Raw genomic sequence first — 14,028 nt, 5'->3', positions numbered from 1 at the left:
CTTGATGATAACCTGTTCTGTTCATTCCCTCTGAAGCACCTGGCACTGGCCACTGTCAGAAGACAGGATCTGGGCTAGATGGACCTTGGTCTGACCCAGTATAGCTGTTCTTATGTGTAAGCGTATAGTCCATGAGTACTGATCAGTACCCACTCTCTGCATCAGGACAGTAACGTAGGGTGTGGGAGTTGGATATGTGGGCCAAATTCTTCCCTCAGACACAACTGTGCAACTCCAATGATGGTGATGGGCTTTCATAATAGAAATGAGAAAACAGAGACTGGTCCAGGGTCTTTCATTTGCTCTCAAAATACACATGGAATGACTGACAAGGGGAAAATGGATTCTTATTTACAAAATAAAAAGCAACTTCTTTGTACATTTTACAAAACAGAAAGCTTATAAGGATGTAAGTGCTCTTGCTAGCAGAGACCCTCTTAAAAATCAAACAAATCCTTCATAGCACATCTTTGTATACTTCGTTTCTTCTGATGTCAATAATACTGCTAGTGTTGTAAACATCTTTGTGAAAAGGGTTTTCGTAGCCTTTTATTTTTTAAAAGAGCATTTGTGCGGATTGTTGACCTCCAATACAGGGTTCAATCTGTCCATGAAACATAGAGAAATATAAAAATAAGATCTAATAACTAGATTTCGAGGCTTGCCTGCAATTAGTGTTCTAAATAGTTAAGAGCAGTGACAGGGCAAGGGGAAACTATGAACTTTCACCATACAGAATATAAGAGAACCTTACCTATTTACAATAATGAATACTGCCCCAGTCAATGCAAAAACAGAATCTTAAAGTACGGTCATTCCAGTCCAGCCTCTCAGTGGCCAGTTCAATGCTATACGTATCACCTGCAATCTTACCTTGACAGATAGGGAAAGAATGGTAGCCAGGACGACAGCTGTCACACTGAGGTCCATCTACCTCAAAGCGGCAGAGACATTTTCCAAGGAAATCACAGATTTCAGGGAGGGCACCAGCTGAATTACATGCACACACTACAAACAAGAAGAGAATTTTAGAGGCAGCTGCTGCAGAGATATTCCTCTTCCTCCTTCCTAAAAACATTCCCTTCTTCCTAATCTCCAGTATTAATGGCCAGATTCTGCCATCCTTATGCTGTTGATTAGCTCTATGTATTTCGAAGTGATTATTTGTGAAGAAAGGTATTAATCAGTGTGAGTAAGCATGGCAGAATCTGGCTCAAATGTCAGTGTCAATTTTCTCATTCAGGGCCAGATGGGGCAGTACTCTACACTGGAAGTAGTTCCACTGTTTTCAAAACTACTTGTGAAATAAACAACAGTGGTCTGGTTTTATAATCTCAGTTTGGAGTAGGGCTACTGAAATACATTTTAAAAATTATCTATAGACTATTACAAACACCAGTAGGTAGGTGTATAGTAAAAGTATTTTAAAAAAACAAACAGCTTTCTATCACTGACTGTAGCAGTCATAGCCTGACACATCAAAGGGGCATTGTCAAGTCAAACTAGGCCCAAAATTAAAAACCAAGGTAATGAATTTTTTTCCATTTTTGTTAAATTGTTATCAATCACACATTATTAAATCCATAGTCCAAATCGGAATCTGATAGATGCATCATGCATTAGATAATAGTCAATGAGTTGAAGGTACCTGTATGATTTAGGGGGGGAAAACCCTCTTCTGGACCTTTTCACTTTTTTGCTTCCTATCATTCTATGCAGAATCACTTACTAAAGTCTCAGTCCTGCAAAAGGACACAATCCTTACTCCCCCTGAACTCTACATAGAACAAGGATGCATCCACAGGATCAGGGTGATATTGACAGCAAGAGAGTATTGTTGCTTACTCTGACAGAAAGGGTATTGAAAATACCCTACTGCACAGGCATCACAGGAAAGCCCCTGAAATCCAACTCGACATCTGCACTGTCCTGTCTTTCCATCACAGTTGCCATCCAGCACTCCCGAGCCATAGCACTGGCAAGCTAAACAGCACATTTTGTAAAAGAAAACATTTGCTGAGTTACAGTCTTGAAGTTCACATTACATTTGGATTTAAAATGTTGGCATTTGTATGTAATTTGGGTTCAGACTGTAAAAAAAAAAAACCTATGGAACTTACGCTGGCATTGAGGGCCAAAAAATCCTGGTTTGCAGCCATCTTCAGACATAAACAGAAGAAAGAAAGAGCTGAACAAAGCTGCAGCACAAACCTATAAAAACCCTTTACATTTTGTGCAGCATAACAGACCTGGGGTTAATACTGGTTAAAAAAACAATGCTATTACTCTGTAACTAATACAATTACTTACATGCCACTTGCACACAAATCCCATTTTCAAAACGTGAGCAATCACCTATTTTTCTGCCAAATTCCTTTATAATCAACGTTGTCAGGAATACAAATTTACAATTTGTATAACCATAGGAGCATCCATCAAGAGACAAGTCTCTCTCTCTCATGCCTCAATTTTTGTGCTACTGGCTAAAACTTGAGCAATTGTAGTTCTGTTTCTTCCCATGTAGATTTATTCACTTAGTTATCACTCTTTGCTATTCTTTTCATTTTAGAAATATGAACGAAAAGGATTTACCCACAGGGCTATGCAGATTTCTGCAGAAAACCATAATTCTGAGCCATAGGTTTGTCAGTGAAACTATTTTTGAGGACACACATCTAGTGTCATTCCTCCCAGCTGAATCAAACAAAGAGGAGATGATTGGGTTTAAATGAACAAGCTTTTGGGTGAACACAGGGGGATCTAGCACTCTACAGACATTTTCAGGAAAACAACTAGGACCTGTAAACATGGAAATGGATTTATGTTTGTCTGATTATATCTGAAAGAATTCACTAGTTCAACAGATGAAAGCCCTTTTGTCAGCACACACATCAACAGCAACTCAGCGAACGCTACTGAATATTAAGCAAATATTACATTTTCTAGGATCTTAAAAAAAGTGCTAGATTTTTTTAATTATCAGCAACAAAATGCAGTTTAAATACTTATTTACTTGAGTCACATTTGTAGTGTTATGTAATGTGAAAGTATATACTTGAGTTGGGGCTTACTCCAAAGCCCCTTGAATTGAATGGAATCTTTCCATGGATTTCAACTGGTTTTGCATTGGCCTTTAAATAAGAAACATGTAGCAGTTATAAAATCAAAATGCTGCATTGCCAAGGGCATTATACAGTATTTGCCAGGTGCAGGAGAGACCAGAAGCAGAGGTCAGGTAGCCTTAAGTAAGAGATTTTTCACTGGCAGACAGTTAATAAGCTGTTCATATATCAGAGAATCCTAAAATGGATCAGTTTATGATGGTGTCAAGCAAAAAGGTCAGCTTCTTCTGCAGGTGTTTGCCTGCGGCCAGCTGAACTTATTTTTACCCATCTTTCATTCTGGGCTCAGCACATTAAATTGTTTAATATAAGCATGAATATATGTTGGGTTTCTTGTAAGAAGACAAATATTGAAAAAGACATTACTGCAATAGCACCAAACATGACAACATAACAAGAACAAACATTTCTGAAACAATAAAAGAAAGAAAGAAAGAAAGAAAGAAAGAAAGAAAGAAAGAAAGAACTTGCCTTTAATACCACCAGCCACAGGATTTTCTGGATTTGGAGTAGTAAAAGGATAAATAGGAATTCCTTTAAAATAAAAAAAACGCCATTAGCAATACTGGTTACAAATAAGATCCTAGATTTCTTTCACTTAAGATCATGCCATAAAACCCATGTGCTTTCTATCATAAATAATATACGGTATTTATATGACTCCAGTAACCATGTCAGCTTTTACCGTATTTTCCGGCATATAAGACGACTGGGCGTATAAGACGACCCCCAACTTTTCCAGTTAAAATATAGAGTTTGGGATATACTCGCCGTATAAGACTACCCCTCTTCCAACGCACACCAAAAAAAAAATGAAAAAAACATCAGATTTGATTTCAATATGGTAATTTTAATTCAAATGCTTATGACATGCAGGTACTTAGCAGGAAAACTGTCACTTATAAACATAAGGCTGTTTGTCATCAAACATGTAAACATAAAACAGTGCAAGTGGATTAAACTTTTCCTAATTCACTCTAAAACTGAAAGGAAGGATAAGACAATAAACCCATGGGAGCTGCCATGCTGTTTGTTTTCTAAGCTGTCAACCAAACTGGAACTGATGATGATAGGAGGAAGATAATAAACAAGAGAGAGAGAGCAAGTGCCGGGCAAGTCCCTGGCGAGTTAGCAACGCCCATCATAACTGCAAGCTACGGTATTTTTACAGGTTTTGCTGGCGTGACAGTTTCCCTTTAAAAGCCTTCAAAATCCTCCTGTTCGTCATCTGATATCATAAGTACATCAATGACATCTTGTGATACATTTGTAAGGCAGTCATCGTATGGATCGAATTCCGTATCAGAATTCCGTATCAGAATTCCGTATCCTCTTCATCTTGTCACAAGTAGTCGTCCTCCATACCATCTAATGAATTTGATATGCCACACTTCTTGAAAGACTTGATTACTGTTTCTGCATCAATATCATTCCAGGCTTTTATGACAAACTTGCACAAAACATCCAACTGTGGAGCACGCATGTTTCCTCCTTTTGTGAATGACTTTTCGCCGCTAACCATCCATTCATTCCACTGTTCTTGAATGCGATCTTTAAATGGCTTGTTTAGGCACACATCCAGTGGCTGTACCAACGATGTCAATCCTGCAGGAATAACTGCCGCATCTGTGTTTAGTCTTGCAAGCATTTGCTTGGTGCTGGGAGTTAAATGAGCCCTGAACATATCCCACACCAGTAGACTACATTTTTGAATAAGTCCACCTGGTCGCCTGCTCCATACATTATCAAGCCATAGCTTTACCCCTTCCATCCAGCCTTTTTCATTCACATGTACAAAACAACCAACAGGGAACTTGAATTTTGGCATTGTTTTTCTTTTAAAAATAATCATTGGTCTCAGTTTGTCGCCATCAGCTGTGCATCCTAGTACCACTGTAAAACTGGACTTCTCATGTCCTGTTGTTTTAATTAAAATTGTTTTTTCACCTTTTTGATGGACAGTTTTATTTCCAACCATATCAAAATTCATTGGAGTTTCATCCATATTTCCAATACTACTTAACGCATAGCCATGTTTAGTGCGCTGTTGTATTACGTATCGATGGAAACTATTTACTTTGCTATCAAGATCTGCAGGTAATTTTGGGGCAATTTTCATCTTTTGCCTCAGTACCATATTATGCCTTCCCATGAATCTAGTACACCAGGATACAGTGGCCTTAAATCTGTTGCTGTGATCTGGGTTAGATTTGGCCCACTGAAGTGCAAACAAATGTATTTTATTTCGTGTCACTACATAACCGTTTTGGCGATGCTCATTCACCATGTCTGCTACATGTTTTTTGAGTTCTGGCCAATGTGGAGTGCCTCTTCTTAATGCACACTTACCCCTTGGCATACTCTTTAATGCTTTTTCATTTGCTTTCCAGTCCCGAACCATCTTTTCTGTTACTCCATATTGTCTTGCAGCAGCGCAGTTATTATGTTCCATGGCAAAGTTTACAACTTTAAGTTTGAAACTGGCTTCATATTTCTTTCTTCTTGCTGGTGGAGCCATGATGGGGTTTTGACTGTTGGACATTTGTATACTGTACTGTATGTACTGGTGCTATACTGTATGAACAGGTACAGATACTGGTGCTGTACTGTATGTGGTGCCCAGTATACAACAACCAGCCAATCACGGCAAGTGATGTACCTTACCGGCGATTGGCTGGTTGTTGTATACAAAGCCTGCTTGGATTGGTCAGCTCTCCCTGCCTGCCCAGCCCTCCCTGTCTCCAAGACTATCAGAGCGGTAGCGCAAACACGCCTCTTTCACCCGTCTGGCCCGCCCTTGTATCCTATTACCTCCTTCTCTGCCTCTCAGATCTCGCACATGCGCGCCTGCGCCGCTTCACTGCAGTCCTCAGGAGCGAGATCTGAGAGGCAGAGAAGGAGGTAATAGGATACAAGGGCGGGCCAGACGGGTGAAAGAGGCGTGTTTTTCTGGGCACAGCGCCGCTCTATCTCTTTTTTCCATACCCCGGGCGTACCGGACGCCTGCAGCTTGCTCCGCCCTTCACTTACACCTTCCCGGTGAGGTGTCCCCTCACCTCGTCATCGGGCGGGGATGCGGCCGCGGCCGTTTTTGAGCTCCCCCCACCATATGCGGCGACCGCAGATTCTCCAGTCCGGCTCGGAAGTTTCAGCACCCGCCCTATAAGACGACACCTGGCGTATAAGACGACCCCCGCCTTTTGAGAAGATTTTCCTGGGTTAAAAAGTAGTCTTATACGCCAGAAAATACAGTATATTTGTTTTCAAGGAACTGACAATAGGGAACTGGTAATAACAAGACTTGGAACCCTTCACCTCCATGTTCCCAATTCAAATCCAAACCAGGGCCTGATTATTCCTTTAATGGGACCAACCATCAGCTGGAAAATCTACATAGTACCTTCCTGTTCTCCCACCTTTTGCAGAGGGGTTTCTGATACCATTTACTGGGTAGAGGTGCTATCTTCAATGCTATTGCTTTCAGGAGCTGTGCTGCCACTAATTCTAGCTTCTGTTCCTGTCCCCTACCTCTGCCCTGTTTTGAAGAGATGGAGTTAATAATGGTGCTTGCAATAACTCCCGGGCAGATTTCCATTTGGAAATCCACCAGGTAAGTAAAGGGAGATATGCCCCCACAAGATTCTCCTCTGTCAGCTTTGATTATGGACCTGATTCAAAACCCGTGGAAAAGACTTCCAAAGACTTACAATTCCAAAGACTTACTCCTCCAAGAAGGAGGAGTGCTAGGCAGAGACAGGCTCCACCTAACGAAGAGAGGGAAGAGCATCTTCGCAAGCAGGCTGGCTAACCTAGTGAGGAGGGCTTTAAACTAGGTTCACCGGGGGAAGGAGACCAAAGCCCTGAGGTAAGTGGGGAAATGGGATACTGGGAGGAAGCACGAGCAGGAGAGCACAAAAGGGGAGGACTCCTGTCTCATACTGAGAAAGCGGGATGATCAGCGAGTTATCTTAAGTGCCTATACACAAATGCAAGAAGCCTGGGAAACAAGCAGGGAGAACGGGAAGTCCTGGCACAGTCAAGGAACTATGATGTGATTGGAATAACAGAGAATTGGTGGGGTAACTCACATGACTGGAGTACTGTCATGGATGGAAATAAACTGTTCAGGAAGGACAGGCAGGGCAGAAAAGGTGGGGGAGTTGCATTGTATGTAAGAGAGCAGTATGACTGCTCAGAGCTCCGGTATGAAACTGCAGAAAAACCTGAGAGTCTCTGGATTAAGTTTAGAAGTGTGAGCATCAAGGGTGATGTCGTGGTGGGAGTCTGCTATAGACCACCAGACCAGGAGGATGAGGTGGATGAGGCTTTCTTCCGGCAACAGAAGTTACTAGATCGCAGGCCCTGGTTCTCATGGGAGACTTTAATCACCCTGATAGCTGCTGGGAGAGCAATACAGCGGAGCCCAGACAATCCAGGAAATTTTTGGAAAGTGTAGGGGACAATTTCCTGGTGCAAGTGCTGGAGGAACCAACTAGGGGCAGAGCTCTTCTTGACCTGCTGCTCACAAACAGGGAAGAATTAGTAGGGGAAGCAAAAGTGGATGGGAACCTGGGAGGCAGTGTCCATGAGATGGTCGAGTTCAGGATCCTGACACAAGGAAGAAAGGAGAGCAGCAGAATACAGACCCTGGACTTCAGAGAAGCAGACTTTGACTCCCTCAGGGAAATAATGGGCAGGATCCCCTGGGAGAATAACATGAGGGGGCAAAGGAGTCCAGGAGAGCTGGCTGTATTTTAAAGAATCCTTATTGAGGTTGCAGAAACAAACCATCCCGATGTGTAGAAAGAATAGTAAATATGGCAGGTGACCAGCTTGGCTTAACAGTGAAATCCTTGCTGATCTTAAACGCAAAAAAGAAGCTTACAAGAAGTGGAAGATTGGACAAATGACCAGTGAGGAGTACAAAAATATTGCTCAGGCATGCAGGCATGAAATCAGGAAGACCAAATCACACTTGGAGTTGCAGCTAGCAAGAGATGTTAAGAGTAACAAGAAGGGTTTCTTCAGATATGTTAGCAACAAGAAGAAAGTCAAGGAAAGTGTGGGCCCCTTACTGAATGAGGGAGGGAACCTAGTGACAGAGGATGTGGAAAAAGCTAATGTACTCAATGCTTTTTTTGCCTCTGTCTTCACGAACAAGGGCAGCTCCCAGACTGCTGCACTGGACAGCACAGCATGGGGAGGTGACCAGCCCTCTGTGGAGAAAGAAGTGGTTCGGGACTATTTAGAAAAGCTGGATTAGCACAAATCCATGGGGCTGGATGCGCTGCATGTGAGGGTGCTAAAGGAGTTGGCAGATGTGATTGCAGAGCCATTGGCCATTATCTTTGAAAACTCATGGTGATTGGGGGAGGTCCCGGATGACTGGAAAAAGGCTAATGTAGTGCCCATCTTTAAAAAAGGGAAGAAGGAAGATCAAGGGAACTACAGGACAGTCAGCCTCACCTCAGTCCCGGAAAAAATCAAGGAGCAGGTCCTCAAGGAATCAATTTTGAAGCACTTAGAGGAGAGGAAAGTGATCAGGAACAGTCAGCATGGATTCACCAAGGGCAAGTCATGCCCGACTAACCTAATTGCCTTCTATGAAGAGATAACTGGGTCTGTGGATGAGGGGAAAGCAGTGGATGTGTTATTCCTTGACTTTAGCAAAGCTTTTGATACGGTCTCCCACAGTATTCTTGCTGGCAAGTTAAAGAAGTATGGGCTGGATGAATGGACTATAAGGTGGATAGAAAGCTGACTAGATCGTCGGGCTCAATGGGTAATGATCAATGGCTCCATGTCTAGTTGGCAGCTGGTATTAAGCGGAGTGCCCCAAGGGTCAGTCCTGGGGCTGGTTTTGTTCAATATCTTCATTAATGATCTGGAGGATGGCATGGACTGCACTCTCAGCAAGTTTACAGATGACACTAAACTGGGAGGAGTGGTAGATATGCTGGAGGGTAGGGATAGGATACAGAGGGACCTAGACAAATTAGAGGATTGGGCCAAAAGAAAACTGATGAGGTTCAACAAGGACAAGTGCAGAGTCCTGCACTTAGGACAGAAGAATCCCATGCAATGCTACAGATTAGAGGCCGAATGGCTAGGCAGCAGTTCTGCAGAAAAGGACCTAGGGGTTGTTACAGTGGATGAGAAGCTGGATATGAGTTGACAGTGTGCCCTTGTTGCCAAGAAGGCTAACGGCATTTTGGGCTGTATAAGTAGGGGCATTGCCAGCAGATCGAGGGATGTGATCATTCCCCTCTATTCGACACTGGGTGAGGCCTCATCTGGAGTACTGTGTCCAGTTTTGGGCCCCACACTACAAGAAGGATGTGGAAAAATTGGAAAGAGTCCAGCGGAGGACAATAAAAATTATTAGGGGGCTGGAACACATTATTTATGAGGAGAGGCTGAGGGAACTGGGATTGTTTAGTCTGTAGAAGAGAAGAAGGATCTGATCGCTGCTTTCAACTACCTGAAAGGGGGTTCCAAAGAGGATGGATCTAAGACTGTTCTCAGTGGTACCAGATGACAGAACAAGGAGTAATGGTCTCAAGTTGCAGTGGGGGAGGTTTAGGTTGGATATTAGGAAAAACTTTTTCATTAGGAGGGTGGTGAAGCACTAGAATGGGTTACCTAGGGAGGTGGTGGACTCTCCTTCCTTAAAGGTTTTTAAGGTCAGGCTTGACAAAGCCCTGGCTGGGATGATTTAGTTGGGAATTGGTCCTGCTTTGAGCAGGGGGTTGGACTAGATGACCTCCTAAGGTCCCTTCCAACCCTGATATTCTATGATTCTATGATTCTATGACTTCAGTGGGCTTTGGATTAGGTTCCATCTGAGCAGCACTCTGACAGGGTGTATTTGGCCCTTGCGGTTCCTTGCTGGGGTCTCTTCAATCCTACTACTCCCTGCCCCAAGAAGCAGCGAGTTGAGAGGAAAAGAGCAGTGAAGGTGGGTCCTCCAAGCTTGCCTAGAGAGGACTCTCTGGAGCAGCAATTTTGGAAACCACAGAGACCAGGTCCTCCATGGGCTAGAAGGGCTAGCAACAGCCAATCATGTCCTGCTGGCCCAGACAAAAGGAGCAGCCAGGCCTTAGCAGTTCAGTTGGAACCAGAGGAATGAAGAAGGGTGCTCCTCTCTGGCCAAAGGAGCCTGACAATCAGACAGCATTTACAGCTGGGATTCAGAGGAGAAGGACCAGAGGACACTGGCCTGGTGATCAAAGGGCCTGGTAGGAAGAGGCCTAGGGAAATAGCAGGGCAGTGTTGAAGTTGAGCAGTGCACAGCTGCTGTGTGTAGAGTCCCTGGGTTGAAACCTAGAGTAGCAGGCGGGCCTGAGTTCCCCCACCAGTTACAGGTAAAGTGGTGTATACATCAAGTAGGGGACAGGGCTTTTTTGGAAACCTGAACAAAATGCTTAATTTAAAGGGCTCAGAGCCACTGCTGAAGACCCCAGCAAGGGCAAAGAGATCATTTATTGGATTCGTTAATACCCCAGAAGGGGTTCATTTGGACTTTGTTGGCCGGAGGGTCAAGCCACTCAACACCTACCAAGGTTGGCCAACAGCCTGCAGGGGGCACCAAGGGCAAGAAAAGGACTATGGTACCCCACCCAGCCACTCAGAGATGCCCCAGAGATGAGCGCCCCTTAAATCAGGGCACATGACCCTACAAAGTGAGCTTTGGATAATCTAAGTTGCATTGTATTGGGAAGATATACTGTGTTGCAGAAATTGGCCTCCATCAGCATTCAATTTCTGACATTTCTCTTTCTACTGTATTGTGCATATAGATCCAATTTTACAACATAACCTGGAATATCACAGCAGTGAACCACGCCCAAAGTTGCTGATCCAGGGCAATACGTAATCACCCACCAGAAACACAATTCTCCTTTGGGCTAGAAACATTTCCAGTGGGTCAACTTTTTTGGAATCCGCTCCTAGTGCCATTGCTTTTATGCAGTAAACACAATTCTGGTGCTGTTACATTTTTCTGAATTATATTTAATTTGTTCTTGAGAGAGGCTTTTGAGGTACACTGCTCTTCTTTATTTCAACATTCATCATTCCATTTTAAAGTAACAGCCTTTTTTTTTTTTTTTAAACAATAGATCTAGACACAGTTTATCTGCAATTTTGAATAGGGGCAAATTCTACATATTCAGATGCTTCCATGCCACATTACTTTTAATTAATGTGTTTATTTTATTTTCATTATACACACAACCTTGCTCCAATCACCTTCTGACCATTCTTAAATATACAGCCATGACATAAACCACTCCTGTAACCCGTCCTTTAACCATTAATCAGTGTATCAGCAAAAACCTAGCAGGAAAAGATATATTTAAGATCTTCACAATGTCCCACTAGAGCCTTTCCAGTGTGCAGGCCCTGCAGAATTCCTAGAAAGTTAACAAACCAAGGCTATTTTGGTCCATGAGGGGTAAGTTTTAAAACTATGAGGTCCTCAAGGAGAATGCCTGACAAGCTGCCCCCTTTCTCTTACAAGCGTCATGTTCTACTTCAGGTACAATTCAGGTGAGTTCAAATCTCCATTTTATAGCTAGAGAAACTCAACCACAGTTAAATGACTTCCTCAATTTCTCCATGGCAGAGCTGGTATCATGAGTTCCTGGCTTCAAGACTTGGGCTCTATCCACTTCGAAAGTATCTTAAATGAATATCAAAATCTGGGAACGTAGCTAAATCTCTGATTTCTAGCTTAACTTCTGTTCTTATCCATTGTGTACAACAGGGATAATAATACTTACTTGTCTCACCTGGGTATTGTGATAATTTATTAAAGTCTGTAAATATTTGAGAATCGAAATGATGACTGTTTTATATACATGCAGTGTAATGTATAATGACTTATAATATAGATGCCTATTAAAATTACTAGAAGCCCGTGAAACAGAGATATGTCTCACTTCAATACTTACGGACACAGAATGGGAAATTATAGTATCCTTCAGCACATTGTTCACAGTTTTTGCCGTGGAAATTCACCTTACAATGACAGCGACCAGATCCTTCCTCACAACCATCTGAATGCTCTGGATTACAACTGCAAGCTAAATAAATAACAACAGTTAAATGCTTTCTTCAAATTAACTGATTTGTTGCTTTGGCAAAGAAACATAACACTGTAACTACAGACGTTTCAATTGTACTGGTAAATGCATCATTATTTAAATAATGCTACAAATTAACAATTACATATTACTTTATATCTTCAATGTGCTGAATAAATTAATTAACCCTGGGAGATAGGTAAGTATTATTATTTACAAATCTCTTAACTCAGAGCTGTATTTTTCTGCATATATTCCTATCATCATCTTCAGACAACATTGGTATTTACATGCCACTGCCTCTCCTCCACCTGGGCAGAAACCTTCGTCCATGCCTTTGTCTTTGAACTACTGCAACTGCCTCATAGTAGGAGCCTAAGGGCTTGTCTTCACTACCCGCCCAGATTGGCGGGTAGAAATCGATCTCTCGGGGATTGATTTATCACGTCTCATTGGGACGCGATAATCAATCCCCGAATCGACGCGCGTACTTCATCAGCCCAGGTAGGAGTAAGCACCGTCGACGGGGGAGCCACGGCGGTCGATTTGCCGCCGTCCTCACAGCGGGGTAAGTCAGATCAGATACGTCGAATTCAGCTACGCTATTCCCATAGCTGAATTTGCGTATCTGAAATCGATTCCCTCCCCCCCCGTAGTGTAGACGTAGCCTTAGCCTCACTAAAAGTCAATAGGACTGAATCACTTTGGCACTTCAGAAAATTTTATCCCAAAAGACACAGTCCTTGCCCTGATTGACAGGAAATACCCTGTGAGAGATAATCAAACAGAGAAAGACTTACATATACAGCCATCAGCAGCTCCCACTGGAATGCCATAAGGACGATAGTACCCCTTTGCACATTGTTCACAGTTAATTCCAGCTGTGTTATGCTATGCAGAATAAAGTGAGAGAAAAACATAAGATGAGAAAGAAAAACAAGCAGAAGGATACATAAGCAAATACAGGACTGAAAGATGGTAATTTAGGTTCTTCTTCTATACAGTCAGGATCAATATGGGAAAAATCCAGCAAGACTGCAATAAAGAGTGCATTTTATTCTTGTTCTTTACCTGTCTAATCTTTGCATGACATTATGAAGCAGGGTAATTTCACATAAACAGATGGAATTTTTAACAATTAGTAAATTTTAAACATTGCACAAAATCCCTAAATCAACATTCTGCTAATTTAAATCAGGGAAAAAGCACTGTCATTTTTTATACTATTATCAGATATTTCTTTAACTTTCTTTTCATTTTGCCTTTTTATCATTACATACATACATACATATGTTGTTTGACTGCACACAGAATCGTGCTGTTTCCATATTGAAAGGTACATCTTTGAGACTAAATTACTCTCAAACTAAGGTTAGAAACGTCAAATGAAAGCAAAACTATCAGTCTAGAAATAAAATTAAAAGCACAAAATAAAGTTTCTGTAAGTAGAGGAGACAGCCTTTTAAACATCTTAATGTGTCTTACACTCACAGAAAACATAGTGTTCATTCATTTGAATTACAACAAATTTCTTGTGTCATAGGGTAAAGTCCTTAGTGGACTTCAGGGTATCTCTGTCTCTTCTCCCTTTTAAAACAATATAGGGGTTTATGTAAGGGAGAACATGGAAAGCACAGTTCTCTCTCGCTAGCTGAATCTCTTTAACAGCAATATATTGTCTGACACAGATATATAGTACAGAATATATGGGGCACTGTTGTTGTCAGACTTAAAAAAACAGAAACTAGCTATATGTGTCGTGCATCACGTTCTATTAGTTCTTCATTCAGGCATGCATTTCAAACACTTTTTTCCATGAC

At 42.1% G+C, this 14,028-nt stretch overlaps 1 protein-coding gene across 1 annotated transcript in view; it reads right to left on the bottom strand.

Moving 5' to 3' along the window:
• Nucleotides 1–14,028, bottom strand: part of LAMA3 (laminin subunit alpha 3) — a 186,041-nt gene that overhangs the window by 121,848 nt on the left and 50,165 nt on the right. The window contains exons 9-12 of the mRNA XM_034762779.1: nucleotides 13,009–13,099; nucleotides 12,077–12,208; nucleotides 3,594–3,656; nucleotides 874–1,008 (exon numbers count right to left, since the gene is read on the bottom strand). Coding sequence (XP_034618670.1) covers nucleotides 874–1,008; nucleotides 3,594–3,656; nucleotides 12,077–12,208; nucleotides 13,009–13,099 — 421 coding nt within the window. The remainder of the gene's footprint in view (nucleotides 1–873; nucleotides 1,009–3,593; nucleotides 3,657–12,076; nucleotides 12,209–13,008; nucleotides 13,100–14,028) is intronic.

Source organism: Trachemys scripta, chromosome 2 (genome assembly GCF_013100865.1).
Source record: "Trachemys scripta elegans isolate TJP31775 chromosome 2, CAS_Tse_1.0, whole genome shotgun sequence".
Taxonomy (NCBI): Eukaryota; Metazoa; Chordata; order Testudines; family Emydidae; genus Trachemys; species Trachemys scripta.
The sequence above is the reverse complement of the archived record's forward strand: the minus strand, read 5'-3'. Positions and strand labels throughout refer to the sequence as shown.